General features: G+C 37.9%; 1 protein-coding gene across 7 annotated transcripts in view; it reads right to left on the reverse strand.

The window, feature by feature from the left end:
* Positions 1–415: 415 nt before the first annotated feature.
* Positions 416–16,628, reverse strand: part of lrmp (lymphoid-restricted membrane protein) — a 32,253-nt gene continuing 16,040 nt past the window's right edge. For 4 of the 7 annotated variants that reach the window (XM_059511189.1, XM_059511187.1, XM_059511188.1 and 1 more), the window contains exons 18-37: positions 14,751–14,862; positions 13,800–14,127; positions 12,634–12,686; positions 11,939–12,026; positions 11,579–11,726; positions 11,105–11,183; positions 8,981–9,027; positions 8,758–8,840; positions 7,633–7,778; positions 7,341–7,419; positions 5,640–5,697; positions 5,489–5,516; positions 5,027–5,167; positions 4,732–4,866; positions 4,479–4,626; positions 4,350–4,393; positions 4,153–4,221; positions 4,018–4,070; positions 3,626–3,712; positions 416–1,273 (exon numbers count right to left, since the gene is read on the reverse strand). In XM_059511189.1, coding sequence (XP_059367172.1) covers positions 1,015–1,273; positions 3,626–3,712; positions 4,018–4,070; positions 4,153–4,221; positions 4,350–4,393; positions 4,479–4,626; positions 4,732–4,866; positions 5,027–5,167; positions 5,489–5,516; positions 5,640–5,697; positions 7,341–7,419; positions 7,633–7,778; positions 8,758–8,840; positions 8,981–9,027; positions 11,105–11,183; positions 11,579–11,726; positions 11,939–12,026; positions 12,634–12,686; positions 13,800–14,127; positions 14,751–14,862 — 2,185 coding nt within the window. In that variant the 3' untranslated portion in view covers positions 416–1,014. Of the gene's footprint in view, positions 1,274–3,613; positions 3,713–4,011; positions 4,071–4,152; positions 4,222–4,349; positions 4,394–4,478; positions 4,627–4,731; positions 4,867–5,026; positions 5,168–5,488; positions 5,517–5,639; positions 5,698–7,340; positions 7,420–7,632; positions 7,779–8,757; positions 8,841–8,980; positions 9,028–11,104; positions 11,184–11,578; positions 11,727–11,938; positions 12,027–12,633; positions 12,687–13,799; positions 14,128–14,750; positions 14,863–16,628 lie in introns of all 7 variants that reach the window. The other 3 variants (XM_059511191.1, XM_059511190.1, XM_059511192.1) reach the window with 3 other exon arrangements.

The following is a 16,628-nucleotide window of genomic DNA, read 5'->3' on the forward strand; positions in this document are numbered from 1 at the left end:
AATATATACACCGTAGATAGAAACTAATAAGAGCATGTGCACCAAATTCTTCATGGGGAAACTGTTCCTACATGCCAGAATATTACAGAAACTTGCAAGCGCATTTAATTCTAAAAACGTAAAAAAACAAAAACAAAAAAAAAAACAAATGAGATTATAAAATATTTATTTTAAAATCAAAAATAAACATTTTGTTTTTGTAGCTGAAATATGACTTGGACATGTTTTGAGGGATTTTTTATACTCCTGTTGAATTTGCTGCTACTTGGCAATGGTTCATTTACTTCATTTTATACCACCAGCTTTGGTTGAACAACTAAATAAGAACACATCCAAGCATGAGTATTAAACACGCATACTGACTGAAGCTTTGTGATCCATTTAGCTTGTTTTGCACAGTAAATAGTCAGAGGAGTTGGATCAGTTTCTTTTATTGTGCAAAGTTTCTCTCCCCCCTCTTTGGAACATACAAAAGTGTATGAACTTCTTACAATGAACACCAAAGCTAAAGCTTTATGAGGATAAAAACCATTTGTTTGAAACAATTAATAATATAAAAAACATCTACTGCATAAAATTTCAAATAAGTTAACAAAAAGAAAAAACATTTTTTTAAAAAGGTCTCCTCTCAATAAACTTTCAAACTGCCCATAAAAACACACTGATCAATTTCGAAATGTTTAAAAACGGTAGTCTTTTCAGGCAACCAATATATGATGGTTGACATTCACACAATTGCAGTGTGCTCATCTCACTCCAATCCAAATATCCACCGTGTGATTGGCTGGCACTGACTCATAAAAGTGCTTATTACATATGTCGCCAACCTGACGGTTTGTATACACCGCATTCAAGCAGTCTACGGTTTTCAGCACATCTTTTTACCTTCACTAAGAAATGGTCACAAAGTGTTCTGTTAGAAGGACAGGCAGTAGTGTTGCATCACAGCTCTTAGAGCCAGAGTTTTTTCTGAATGTCAGAACCAGACACTGCAGCCTTGCCGACCCCCTGGTGTCACACAGGGGGCTGGCCATTGTGCCTCAGCCCAGTATAGGGCCACAGAAGCTGCTGGATGGTCATCCAGGAGTCCCCGGTGCCCACAGGTGCTGCATCTACTGCAGGCTGTAACATCAGGCTCGCCAGTAGGGCCAGTAGAACAACTAGAACTACAAGCAAGGCCAGCCAAATCCAAATGCCCCTGGTGCCTCTGGAAACTGCAGGCCTCCCATCCGTCAGACTGGGTGGAGCGTGATCTGTTGGGCTGGGGCTGGGAAGGAAAGTGAAAGAAATGTTTAAAAAGAAAAGTACAAGCATACCTTCAGCAGCAGGAAGCAAGGTGTTCTGTTATGCTAAATAGGGAAGGAGCAAGTAAAATGTTCATGTTAATGTAATGAGCTGCAGATGAACCCTCTATTGATTGTTTTCATGTGACGTCACACTCTTAGGAACTCCCACCTGGAGGGCAAAATGAAGCTTTGCTCCACTGACCGCCAGTTATTTTTATCTAAGTAGTAATGTAGTAAAACGCAGATAAAAAGGTGAAAGTAAACACCTTATTGATGATGTATATTTTGTACAGTTTGTGGTTTCCCATAAAAAAAAACATTATAAAGAAACACTGAAGCATTAAGAGGATTGCATTCATATTTTCCGACCTCATCTGCTTGCCTATGTAAACTATGCATCATTCATATAGTGATTACTGAATTTTATCTTTTAATATTACGGTTTTAAATATATTAAGGCACTTTAAGTGCATTTACAATTTTTGTTGCACCGTTCAATGATTGAAATATTGCCGTGGGTGCTTAATAATGGATTGCAAATGCCAAGACCTTGCATTTTGTTTTGTTTTCTTTGGAGGGGTGATCTAATTATTTGTAGCTGTGAAACCGATAGGCTTGTGCTGCAGTTCTATGGATGTTTTGCCCTCCAGGTCTTCAAGCCGGTCACGTGACAGAAAGCTATCAATATATGCTTAGCCCAGAAACACTCTGTTCAAGGAAACGCAACAAACATGGTTTCATTGTACATATTTAACATGCATTCCTTTGGAATCAATAACACACAAAATCAAGTTGCATAGCCAGAAGCGCTTGCATACTTGTGTAGAATATGTTCTGGGCCATATTTTCATTGGAAAATAGCAGGTCATTAAAAGCACAAATGATTAAAAAAAGAAAACTCAGTCTGAATAGATGAGACGGCTGAGGCGACTTGAAAACATTTAGAGGAATGTGAAAAATGACAGCTGTTGCTGAAAGCAATGTTTGACAAAGTACATAAGACAAACAGGAATGTTTCAGTGCTTCAAGACAAACAGGTCTGTGATAGACTGATATATATTGGTCAGGCAGAGTAGTTGGCCAATATATGACCATTTTGAGGTCTGCCAATAACTGATTGGCCAATTAACAGAAACAGCCATTCTGCCCATTTTATTGCCTTTCATTTTTTTAAATTACATATACACACACCACCCTCCAAACATTAAAAGTATTTAGTATATATATATATTTTTTTTTTTAAGTCTTATGCTCTCCAAGGCTACATTTATTTGATCTATAAAATACAGTATTATTGTAAAATATTAAAACAACTTTAAATAAGCACTTTTTATTTTTAAAAGTAATTTATACTGGTCTTTAGCGTCACAAAATCGTCTACAAATCATTCTAATATGCTGATTTGACACAATAAGAAACATTTCTTATCAATGTTAAAAACAATTCTGCTGGAAACCTTTAAACTTTTTTTCAGTATTCTTCTAAAGGAAAAGTCCAAACGAACAGCATTTATTTGAACTAACAAATGTTTTGCTATTGTTTTTAATGTATCCTTAATTACTGTATATATAATAATCAATTTTTGACTCCAAAGTTTTGAACAGTAGTATATATCTCCATCCTGCTCTCTATGCATCAGTCTACCACTTATCCCGTTTAAGAAAATCCCAGAGAACATTAGAATAGCACACCACTGTGGGATCAGAGTACATTTTGCCAAAAGCTCAAACTGTCCACCAATATGGGGAAAAATAGATGATATGAAAATAGAACTTTGTATTCTCTCTGAAACCACAGATGGGCTGCTTTGTCTTTTTTTGCGGCAAACCGAATCAGAAGACATACAGTGTCTCAGTACTGTTTTCATTTTTCCACTGAAGAAAAAAAGCTAAGCTGATGAACTTTGTGGGTGTCCAAATCCAAACAGAACATTAAAGTTAGATTTTCATAGCTTTGCTGCAGCAGCAAAAGGCAGTGACGTTATTGACAGAAAACCCTCGATTTGTAGTGGATAATGCTTGAATGCTATGGCAGAGAATAATGGAGGCGGGAGGCACACTAACGTCTTAGTTGGCATTATGAAGGAGGTGATTTTGATGCCTAATTCTGTTAGGCTACTCCTTCTTTCCTCTGGTTCTGCTTTCCGCTCCTCCTCCGAGTGAGAGTCTGTGTCATATCTGTGCAAAGTTCACACTTCAGTGTTCACATCTAAGCTCAAGGCCTCTATTGTGGTTCTGCATGACATGACGCTCCGATGGCACATGTGCTCTTTATGGGTTTGGCATGAAATTGGTTCCAAAGACGAAAGGTACACAACAGATCTTTACGTGTGACCTTACCTATTCATCAGAGTGGGCTCGTCAATGTTGGCCCAAGTACCAGAACTAATGAAGCGCTTTAGTGGTGGCCTCTTGGTTGCCATGTTCCTGTAAAGCGGTCGACACACAACCATGACATCCTTTCTCGCAGTGCAAAGACGTGCACACATATTATAAAAGCAACTGGAATGTGACTCCAATAAAGCACAGTCATGGGTTCAATTTCCAGAGAACCAACTGATAAGTGTATTATTTGACATTGGTTGAATAAAAGTGTCAGCCAAGTGAATAAATCTTGTTCTGATACATGTTGGGTCACACTAACCCAATCTTTGGTGGACTAATACTGACAGGCAAGGCTGCAGGTGCGTTTTGTGGACCATGCAATCTCAAAACAGCATCAGTACACTTACCATGGTGACCGGCGGGAGAGTCTCTCTACCTCAGTTTCTGCCATGTCTTTGGGCTGTGAATTAGAAACCAGTTTATTCAGTTGCTCCACTTCTTTTCTACCAAAATAGTCTCTGTAAGAAGAAATGACTCCTCACCATGTCAAAATGGGTCTGTCCTCCAATGCTGCGGGGAATGGTAGCTATACTGATACGTCGACTAGTGTTCTTAGGAGAGAACACATCATTATAAAAAAAAAAAAAGGGTTTTTTTTTTTTTTTTTTTTTTCAGTAAAAATTAACACCACAAGCTGAATTCACAATCTTGAAGTGGTGTGTTTTGAGCCATAACTCACTTTGAAAATGTTTCCAGTTGACGGCTTCTTGTTTCTGAAATCATCTGCAGTCAAAAGAAAACCCATGTGGTGTTAGTGCCATTACAATGTGTATTTATTTTATTTTTTTTTTAATAATAATCAACTTACCCCTCTCAGTGTGGGACCCAAAGGACCTTTCATTCGGTGTGAGGTTCTCTCGGAGCTCTAACAGCTCTGCGTGCTCCTTGGTATACATCCTCCTCAAGTTCTCCACATGCTGAATCATCACCTCCACCGTTTTACCCACTCTGGTCTCCTACACATGCAAGGAAATTGAGATGTAAACAAGCAGGCCTCTTTGTTAACTTTGGCTTTAGAGGGCCATTTCAGCACTCTGAAGGCCCTGAGTAAACACACAAACCTGATGAACAGCCCCAAGCATCTCTGAACGGCTGGAAACTCTGGTCATGGATTGAATGAGGACTTCCAGGTTTTTCTGCAGACGATGGATGATCTCCATGGACTGGTTATCTTCCTCACACCGTGGAATCAGGGCCTATATAACAAAATAGTGTTAAATTCAAGCTACCTGTTCAAACATAGGAATTCAGGTCAAATTTGGAAGACATTTTCAGTAAGAACAAAGCACTTCTTCCTTGCATTGATAAAATACACAGTATTTTATGCCAGCAAAAAGTGCACAAAATGACACTGACCTGCAGCAGACCTATACAACTGTTCACTTCCTTCCGGACGTTCTCCTCAGCCAGGTCCCGTGAACGTTCCTCCAGGCGTAGTCTCTTCTCCAGGGTGAATGTGTCACATTTGAAGCCCAGAGAGAGCCGGTGGAACTCCGCCTGGCAGGAGAGCACATGGTAAACACTCCAGAAACATCACTGAGAAAACGGATACACATTTGTAAATATTTCATCTTAATCACTAGTTCAGAATCTAATTCAGGTCTGTAATATCTTTATACCAATTCTGCAGAATTATTTTAATTGACCAATTATTATGAAAATGTAGATGCATAATCCTGCAATTTCATAAAGGCAATCAATTATTATTATTATTATTATTATTATGTGCAGCAGTCTCCACAATATAATCTATCAAATATAGTTACACTCTATAATAAAATTGGACTAAATGCAGGGGGAAAAAAAACACCACCTCACCTCTATCTCTTTGTCACTTGGCGACAGGCTGCAGATGAAATGCACATTTCAGATTAATGGGTACATGAATGCGTCAAGTGAGTCATGTGAAGGCATGCTTGAATCGGATTCAAATTTATGGATATAAATTCAATACACAAAGAATTATAACCTGTTCTTGACATCTTTGGTGGAATCGCTGGCATTTTCAGAGATGACAGATGTCCCACCTGAGGGAGGAAGAGGAGACTGATATTGAGGAAACAAGCAGAACTACGGTCATGGCCAAACGTTTTGAGAATTACATAAATATTAGTTTTCAAAAAGTTTGCTGCTAAACTGCTTTTAGATCTTTGTTTCAGTTGTTTCTGTGATGTACTGAAATATAATTACAAGCACTTCATACGTTTCAAAGGCTTTTATCGACAATTACATGACATTTATGCAAAGAGTCAGTATTTGCAGTGTTGGCCCTTCTTTTTCAGGACCTCTGCAATTCGACTGGGCATGCTCTCAATCAACTTCTGGGCCAAATCCTGACTGATAGCAACCCATTCTTTCATAATCACTTCTTGGAGTTTGTCAGAATTAGTGGGTTTTTGTTTGTCCACCCGAATCTTGAGGATTGACCACAAGTTCTCAATGGGATTAAGATCTGGGGAGTTTCCAGGCCATGGACCCAAAATTTCAACATTCTGGTCCCCGAGCCACTTAGTTAGCACTTTTGCCTTATGGCACAGTGCTCCATCGTGCTGGAAAATGCATTGTTCTTCACCAAACTGTTGTTGGATTGTTGGAAGAAGTTGCTGTTGGAGTGTGTTTTGGTACCATTCTTTATTCATGGCTGTGTTGTTGGGCAGAATTGTGAGTGAGCCCACTCCCTTGGATGAGAAGCAACCCCACACATGAATGGTGTCAGGATGCTTTACTGTTGGCATGACACAGGACTGATGGTAGCGCTCACCTTTTCTTCTCCGGACAAGCCTTTTTCCAGATGCCCCAAAAAATCGGAAAGGGGCTTCATCGGAGAATATGACTTTGCCCCAGTCCTCAGCAGTCCATTCACTATACTTTCTGCAGAAGATCAATCTGTCCCTGATGTTTTTTTTGGAGAGAAGTAGCTTCTTTGCTGCCCTTCTTGACACCAGGCCATCTTCCAAAAGTCTTGGCCTCACTGTGCGTGCAGATGCGCTCACACCTGCCTGCTGCCATTCCTGAGCAAGCTCTGCACTGGTGGCACTTCGATCCCGCAGCTGAATCCTCTTTAGGAGACGATCCTGGCGCTTGCTGGACTTTCTTGGACGCCCTGAAGCCTTCTTTACAAGAATTGAACCTCTTGTCTTGAAGTTCTTGATGATCCTATAAATTGTTGATTTAGGTGCAATCTTAGTAGCCACAATATCCTTGCCTGTGAAGCCATTTTTATGCAACACAATGATGGCTGCACACGTTTCTTTGCAGGTCACCATGGTTAACAATGGAAGAACAATGATTTCAAGCATCACCCTCCTTTTAACATGTCAAGTCTGCCATTCTAACCCAATCAGCCTGACATAATGATCTCCAGCCTTGTGCTCGTCAACATTCTCACCCGAGTTAAGACGATTACTGAAATGATCTCAGCAGGTCCTTTAATGACAGCAATGAAATGCAGTGGAAAGGTTTTTTTGGGATTAAGTTAATTTTCATGGCAAAGAAGGACTATGCAATTCATCTGATCAGTCTTCATAACATTCTGGATTATAAATTGGCATTATAAAAACTTAAGCAGCAACTTTTCCAATTTCCAATATTTATGTAATTCTCAAAACTTTTGGCAACGACTGTAGATAAGATAGATAGATAGACAGGGAGAGAGAGACCGTTTATCTACCTTCTTTTTCTGTACCCACTGAAGGCTCGCCGTCCTCCTGAGCTTTTTGCTCCTCAATGGCTGCCATACTGCTTATTTCCTGTTGGAAGAACATTTCTTTTTAAATGTACTACACAGCTATGTAAACTTTATCAGGACATTACAATAGTTTACAATGGGCATCGGATGGCATGTTATGAATGTTTCTTAAGAACACAATCACCTTATGTAATAAAAAAAATATTTGGCAAAGCAGGTAGGACCAGATTCTTCGGGCTTTTGTTGTATTTGTTTAATTCACAGTGGCTCTTACTTTCTTAAGCTTGTTCATCAGAGTCAGAGGGTCTTTTTTGGAGCCTTGCGCAGCAGGGACTGTTGGAAGATTACCCTCACTTACAACAGGGTCAAAGGTCATGTCCTTCGCTTTTTCATAAGGATCCTTCAATGAGTCAGCTGAGGCTGCGGAGTTTGAATCAGAATGAAATTGAATAAATTTTTGTCTAAAAAGGAAAATAAAGAAAGAGGCACTTGTAGAGCAACTCTGCTCCAAAACTTAGTGAGCTGCCAAGCAGACAAGATGAGACAAATGTTGATGTAGACTTATCTAATTCACTACTAATAAATTGCATTATTAAATTGTATAAAAATAAAATATTTTGGTGTAATAAAAATGGATTTCCACTAATATTTGTGTGCTATACATTTTTTGAAGTAATGCACAGCTATCTGCAGCAGCATGCTAACAACAGTCTCTGTTGGAATAAATTGACTAAAGTCTCATGCACTGCTATTGGTAATGATGTACAAATTACACACCGAAGGTAGGGTTTCTTTAAAGTTTCTTTTAAATATTTATATTTAATTCATATTTTTCATTTTTAGTAATTTTAGCCCTTCCATTTTTCATTTTAATTTTCCAAAGCAATATTTCACATTTTTAAGTTGTTGTCTAATGCTAATGCTGAGGATTGCTCACAATATTAAAATGTTAGTAACCAATAGCAGTTCCAGTGAGCTTTCATAATTCTCACTATCAATTTCAAAACCATAGCAAAAGCCAAACTGCTAATGAGCAGACTCATTTAAAAAGCAAAATACGAATATAAACATTAAATTATAACAATGGAATGCAGCCTTCAATTTTTTTTTTGTCAATTATGAACACATTGCTTCAAGTTTTCATTTGCTTCATTTGTTTCTTTGCTTCAAGTAAATATTCAAGTAATCAGTCAGAAATGAAAACAAATAAATTAACAGTTTGTGGTTTTCACTTTCCTGTCAATATTGTTCATGAATTAATGTAAAAATTCTGTGTTTCCATTAATCAACTTCATTTCGACACAGAAGTGTATTCAATTGCAGTCGTCAGAAGCAGTACATTTGTCATCCCTATTTCAAAAGGTCAACAGGTAACTTCCTCAGGTGTATTTCCTCCTACCTGGTGAGTTCACCCCAGTTGATATCGCCTCCGCTGCCTCTGGCATGGCCTCTTCTTCCTCTGCTACTGGCAACAAGGGACTCCTAAACAAATGATTAACAATAATGTACAGCAACTCTTGAAGATACACACATTAGAACACTAAAACACTCAGTCTAGCAGCACGCCCCTGTGTAATAAATACATTCAAATAATCAGTTGCACAAAGAGGAAACATACTCACTTGTCCGATTTTACAGACACTTTAGAAAGCTGTCCCTCACTCAGTCTCTATAGGAGAAAACAGAATTGCATTATGACCCAGTGACACACTCTGGACAGCAACGCACATACATTTGTGTAAACTACCTAAATATGCAAACAAACATCACACGCATTTCCATACCTGTCCCATGACATGGCAGATGAAATAAAAGAGCTACACTCTGCTTTACAGAGAGAGAAGTGCTACATACTTACATAATGTGTGTGAGTGCTCTACAGCTGGCAGAGAGAGAGAGAGGATGGTAAAGACAGGAAGAGAGAGAGGGAGTAACAGAAAGAGAGGGGGAGGGCTGAAGGGGGAGAGCACTTGTACTGGCAGAGTTCACTAAAGTGGGAGTGAAAATGTGCTATACTTATTCCAAGCATACTGATGAAAAACCACACACGCACAGCCTGAGCAACATATTTTATCACCAAGTTCAAAAAACACAAGGAAAATAACAATTAAACAACCAACAAATAACACCAGAAACAGTTGCAGGTCTGTTCCGATTGAGTCACAGTCACCAGGGAAGAAACAAATGCATGATTAATTGGTTAGTTGCACTTAGCAAAGTTAAGATAGCTAAATAAATAGGCTTATGAAAAGCTTCCCATATTTTCTGTTGACGTCAAAGGCTGAGAGCCCAATCTGTCATTTTATAGAAACTAGCCAAATTAGACAGATCACATTTTTTGCACTTGATGCCCGGTACAAAATATGGATATTAAAGCAAAACATGTTAAGAAACCAGTTAAGGGTTAAGATTATTCATGTTTTTAAAACAAGTCTACATTTAATTTGATCAAAAATACAGCGAAAATTTATAATGTGAAATTACCACAGTTTTTGAATATATTTTAAATTGTAATTTATTCCTTTGATGCAAAGCTGACTTTTCAGTAGCCATTATTCCAGTCTTCAGTGTTACATGAAACTTCAGAAACCATTCTAATATGCCGATTTGGTGTTCAAGAGACATTCTTATTATTATTATCAACGTTAAAAGTGTGCCGCCACTCCTATCCTGTGGAATGCCCTGCCTGAATATTTGAGGGCCCCACAAAGGACTGATAAAAAGGGCCTTAAAACATACCTTTTTAAAAAGTCTTTTAATGTTTACATTTCTTAAACCTTTTAAATGTTAAAATCATTGTTTAGTTTAAATTGCCTTGTTTTATTATGCCTTGCTGTAGCACTTTGAGATTAAAAAAAAATGTAAAGTGCTTTATAAAATTCATTATAAAAAGGTTTTAATAATAATTTATAATAAATTTTAATAATTTTAAAATATATTAGATGACTTAAGTTTAAATGAACATCATTAATTTGAAATAGAAATCTTTAAAAATTATAGATGCATTTGCGGTCACTTTAACGGTTGATTAATTGAACTTTATTTAATTGAATTTAGGCGGGACCGAATAAGAAGCATTTCTTTAAAACCAATACATATTATAGGACAGTTGATCTGTCCTTTACCTACACCTTGCAGTTTATTTTGGTTTTTCACTCCAAGTTCACCTGAATATCTCCCATCTTTTTTCAAGTCAATAACGTTCACGAGAGAGTGTCAACAATAGGGCAATTATCAGCGTGCATATGTCTGAATAACCCTTGGCTTCACGGATTCATAAAACAGTTAATATCTGATTCTGGACAAACAAACGTCCAAAATTCCACTAACAAAACCAGTCTGTCAGATGTCAGGTGCCTATATAATGTTACGAAGCAGCACAAAGCAATTCTAAACACCGAAAGCCCAGGCACATCACATTGATAAGAGGGTAGGCACGTCCTCTCACGAGCAGTTATTCCTGCTTACCGTCATCCAGAAATCTCTAAAATGCCCAACTGCAGGCTCCTCTTTTTATGGCACAACAAAAAAGACAGCAACTCTCTCACTACACAGGACCACCAAACAGGAAGCTTTTTTTGGAAAAGAACATAAGAGAAAAGGGGCAGAACTAACAAGAAACAAAAACCCAAAAGGGGAAGAGGAAGAAATGGCAAGTGGCGCTATTTAAAAGCAACAAGCTTCCCCTTTCTTTTTTATGAAATTTTTATGAATTATGAAAGTTTCCTCAGCTTCCTCAAACTGACCTGCGAGTCACTCATGTAAGCTGTGGTGGCCACAGGTTCTCCCTCAGATTCTCCGTTTGTGGCAGTGGGCTGCTGGGTCCTGACCAGGGATGAAAAGAGAAAGTTTGTTACCAAATTGTCGGTTTGTTTTTCTGATGTTTCAGGATGCAGCTGCTCTCAGGAAGTGCAATGATGGTTTGTGTGCTCCAGCAGAGCATGGATGGGGCATCTGTCCGAGCCTGGCCACACAGGTGCATGGTAAACATGCAAAGCGAGGCTCTGTCAGTAGTAAAACTCCCTAATATGTCTACACGAAACAGCCCAAGACAGGAAGAGATGACACACATTTGACTAGCAAATGTGATCTTTGGGAGTGTGGTAGGCATTTCGAATGAAACCAGACCATAATTTATTTTTGGTGAATCATTAACTAGCATTTTATATCAGTGAGCCAGAGGAAATCCACAAGCAAATGCTGATATATGGAAATTGTACCTTCCTGTAATGGAATCACCAACTTCAGGCTGGCCCGCGGAGAGAGATACCATCTCTGTGTTCTCAAGGGAGGAAGGTTCAGTAGATGAAATAAGGTGTTTGACTGAGGTCACCTGTTCACGGGGCGTCTCAGAGCTCAAAGATGCATCTGGAGAGTGAGTGGGGAGGGGTGTTCAGACACACAAGGAGAGATGAAATAAATTCACATTGAAATAAAAACATAACAGGAACATTTAATATTTTATTTTGTGTTATGAAAATCATCTTATATTCAACTGCAAAATGAAATGTATTTTAGTCTAGTACTGTATGTTGCTAAAACATTACACAGAGAAGGACAGTGAGAGGAAGAGGTTTTACCAGCACACTGACTGTGGGTGTGAAGCAGAGGAGCAGCCTGCTCGTGGGCGTACTCAGGCCCAGTGCATTCTGGGAGTCGGTCTTCCTCCTGCAGTTTTCAGCAAAAGATTCAAAAGGGCAGCATAAAATGAATCTGTACTCTAACAGAGAAAACGTCTCCCCAAAGACGACATATTGGCTACTTTTAAATGATGACTGGGCGCAAATGCACACTTCAGACATTTGCAATGCAAATGGTGGCAAGTTCATTCAGGTGTGACATGCGATACACTCTTCAATGCGTGTTTGTACACTGGTTCTAAGGGTCATCTAAATTCCCACTAGCATTCAGGAAGTAGCATTCTCTAGTAAAACTATCAACGTGGCAGCAGTGAATCACATGGATCCAACGTCCAAGCCAAACGTTAAATTTCCATGACAACAACAAAAAAAAAAACAATGTGGCTTGGCATGCCTAACATATGTCAAAGTCACTAAAAATGTGTTTTTGAATTTCATGGTCAGCCACTCTGAAAGTTTGTATTTAAGAACTCTGAACTTCACTATATCAAATTTGCATAAAACCAATGCATCATGAGATGGACCACAAGAAAGAAAACATGTACACAATTATTAATTGATTTGTTAGCTGATAGTTAGAGGTATCTGAAAGAGAGGTATTATGGGAAATTAAGATAAGAGATACTGAAATGTACCTTTAGGGCTGTGCAAGGCCTCTGCATTCCTTCCTCACCCACAAACGGAGTTCCTGAGGATAGAGAGGGGGAAAAAGTAATGAAAATGGCATTCATAACCCATTTTACTTACATAATGGGACATATTTCCTAGCAAAGTAGTATATTCAACGAGCACAAGAAGGGAATTCACCTAAAAGGTTTAACTAATCTAAAGATTCTATAGCATTTTGCGAAAAATTAAATGTGAAATGTTAAAAATGTACAGTACAAACAACTGCTATTCACTTTTAAAATAAACTAAATATCAGCCAATAACCAATATGGTATCAATATAATGTGCATCCCATTAACAATGTGTTAATTGGAAAACAAAGCTTAAATAGCTTAACCTATGTATTGTTAACTTAATATTTCAGAAGCAGAAAAAATAACTACTTTTTCATAAACAATTACAACCATTAAAATTTTAGTTTGGAATAAGGTGCTGTTCATAGAAATCCATTCGTCCTTAACACAACAGCAATTCCATTAGAAATATTTATGATACAAAACTGTGCTATTAAGAAATTTGAATGTCCCAGTTTTCATAGATATAAAAGCCTATTCTTACTTTTGCATTTTATTTTATTTTTTTAATGCCTCAATGTCATGTCCAGTTGTTATGATCACATAATGGAGCTTAAGTGACAAGCCTCTGGTGTCACTGGCAGTCATGCGGTCCAGGATGGGGACAGAGGATAAAAGTGATCCTTACATACTGACTAAAGATGGCAGAACAATAGTGGAAGGAAAGCCAAAAGGATTGAAGCTAGAATGACGCTGATTTTCCAGCTTGTGTTTAAGCTTCAGTGATGTCTGCCTGATCTGTGACACTAAAGTTTAAGGAAGGATTATTTGGCCTGAGGAATCTGACACAGACCGGTTGTCCTCTAGGTATGACTATTTACACCAGACAACTTCATCTCAAAATCACACACCCCAGGACCTGAAACAAGATTTATTCACATCCAAAAAGGTTCTTCTTTAGAGAGGAAAACGTACCATTTAAGCTTGTTCTTCCATTTTACCATTTATAAAACCTTCTCTCCATCTTGCAATTTCAGACACTCACTTTGAAACTTCTTTAGAATCTTTTCTTCTCCCAATCAGGAAAAATAAGCCTTACTAATCAATTAATTTTTCACCTTGTGATTCTCTGTCAGGGGTGTCATCTGGTAGAGGCATCTGAGAGAGGATGGAGTCTCTCTGTAGCTCCTCGTTCTCTACTCCAGAATCCTGCATTGCTTCACCTTCTTCCTCAGTCCTTTCCGTGATCTTCTCCTTGTCCCTCACAGTCTCTGTGTGTTCCACCTCCTCCTCTTCCTCCTGTTTCAGGGCCTGTAGTACCTCTTCTTCACAACAGAGCTCCTGAAGCATCTCCTGGTCAGGCCCGAGCTCTTGTAAAGGTGGAGACTCAGACAACACATATTCCTCATCCCATTCAAGACAGGGGCCATCCAGCTCTTCCACAACCTGAAGGTGCACAATCACACCATTCACATGTCAACAGTCGGTGACAGCAGCTCTACATAAACACTATATTAAATGTATATGGGCTTTCCCAGTTGACTCCTACTGTAGTAAAGTTCAAAAGTTTACAGCAGATCTACATGACCACTAAATTAAAAGTTTATGGGCTTCCCCTGCTAACTACTAGTTTTTCCAAATGTTTCTTCTTCATATATTAGATTTTTGGCAAGATTTTGGAGATTTTGGAACAATATGCATAGTAATATATACAAATAAACTGAATAGGAAAAAAAATTAAAAAATAAATCAAACTAAGACATCAGCCAAGTTCTGAACATAAGAACATTGTGGGGTAGTCAGTCAACGCAGTCTAATCTCTAGAGTGGAGTTCAAGATGAAGTCAAGTTCCAAACTGGCTTACAAACCACACTTGCCTCCTACACATACAGCTCTCAGCATCTTGTAATGAGACTGTAAAAGTATCCATCTGTGATCTGCAAAAGCTCACAAAAATCTTTATTTCTGCTTTGCCCAGGGCTGAATCTAAATCTGTCATGGGTTTTAAAGCCCACATATGCTGAAGCATGTGCAGGCAATGAAAGCAAGTGTTTCGTGAGGTTCAGTACCTGCTGTAGGTGATCTGGTGTTTGGCTGCTGGCCTCTCTGATGTCCAGGGGAACCTTTAGTTGGTCAAGTTCCTCTCGCAACTGCTGCTTTTGATTCTCCTGCTCTTGTACCCTAAAAATGCATAAAACACTGAATTCACAAAATTCTATAAAGACAGTTTCTCTCTGCCTAAACCTTTTGAGCAAATTCGCTATAATAAAAAAAAGGTGCAAAAGGTGAATGTCAATCGATTCAGTAATGAATTGTGATTTGACTGATTAATCCATGAACTGACTCAATGGATAAATCTACAAATACACAATCATTCTGGTTAATGAAAAGCATGAGACAACACCTCTGCACTGTTGATAAAAATGTGAAATACATCAATAATAGGATCATGAGTTCAATGAAAACTTATTAGAGGGGTACATGAAGATTTACAACTCATTCTAACAAACACAATCCCCATATATCCTCCACAGATCTCTGAACTGTTCACAAGTGCTACAAAAGCAAAAGTTGGACATACTATACCCAATCCATAGGCCCAAGCAATGTCCCATTGTGCCTTCATCCAAATCTTAGACCCCTTAACTTCCCTGGCTTCTCAAAGTCTTTGCCTTTTATCTATAGTACACAGAGTACTGTAGCTTTGAAAACAGTGTTATGTCAGATTAGAGAGACCTCTTCAGTGAACCAAAAACAGCTTTAGGGGGTCAACCGGATCAGCCCCTTGACAAATGCTTCTAGAGACATTCACACAGACATGGACTAAATTGGTAAGGCCTCTCTCCCCATAATCCTTCCACAGTTTTGAAAGGTATGATGTTTTAATTAAAATTAATATACCCTGGTTTAAAAAAAAAAAAAACAATTAATTGTATGGCCATGCTTACTACCAATATTTACTAAGATCAAACTCTAAATTAAAGTTACTATGTCTAAATTTAACTTATAAATACAACAAGAATCTGGATACATGAATATGACAGAAGTAATCATGAAAAGTTTTCTAGCAACACATAAAAATTGAAAATATTTAATTATAATGAAGTAGATGTTTTGCCAGTGACTTTCTCAAGGAGGGATGATGAAAACGTTCTGCTATTCAGATCACAGTATTAGTCTCATGGAATTAACTACAGCTAAGGTGATAAAAATCTTGAGCTTTATGATCTCATTTTGGTGAAATTTTGCGGGCAATTATCTATTGTCAAGTACTGTAGCGATGTATGAAGCACCTACGCTGCAAAAAATATTCTTCCTTAGTATTTTTGTCTTGTGCTCTAGTATAAACATCAAAACACAAAAATCAAGATGCATTTACTTGACAAGTAAAATGATGTAAGATATAGTTTTCTGAAGAATTTATCAAAATGTTGTTAGTTTTTGCTTGAAAAACAAGAACAAATAGCTGCCAATTCATTAAAAAAAATTATCTTAAATTAAAGGCTTAAAAATTATTTGTCTTGCCCCATTGGCAGATATTTTTGCTTGGTTTAAGCAAAAAATTAATACAATTTTGGTAATTTTTCTGAAAACAAGACATTCTATCTTAGGTAATTTTACTTGTGAAGTAAATGTGTCTTGATTCAAGAATGTTTAGATGTTTATACTAGAAACCAAGACAAATATACTAAGGAAGAAAATATATATTTTTTTTTACAGTATAGCACATTGGCCTCAAGCTCAGTTCCTGAAATGCCACAGCTCTGCACAGTTTAGCTCCAACCGTAATCGAACACAACTGATCCAGCTAATCAAGGTCTTTAGGATTACTATAAACTTCCAAGCAGGTGTGATTCGGAGCTGGATGGAGCTAAGACCATGTCCACACATACACGGGTATTTTTATAAACTTAATTTTTCCTTCTTCTATTTAAAAGAATCTCTGT

This window comes from Carassius carassius, chromosome 26 (assembly GCF_963082965.1).
Source record: "Carassius carassius chromosome 26, fCarCar2.1, whole genome shotgun sequence".
Lineage (NCBI taxonomy): Eukaryota > Metazoa > Chordata > Actinopteri > Cypriniformes > Cyprinidae > Carassius > Carassius carassius.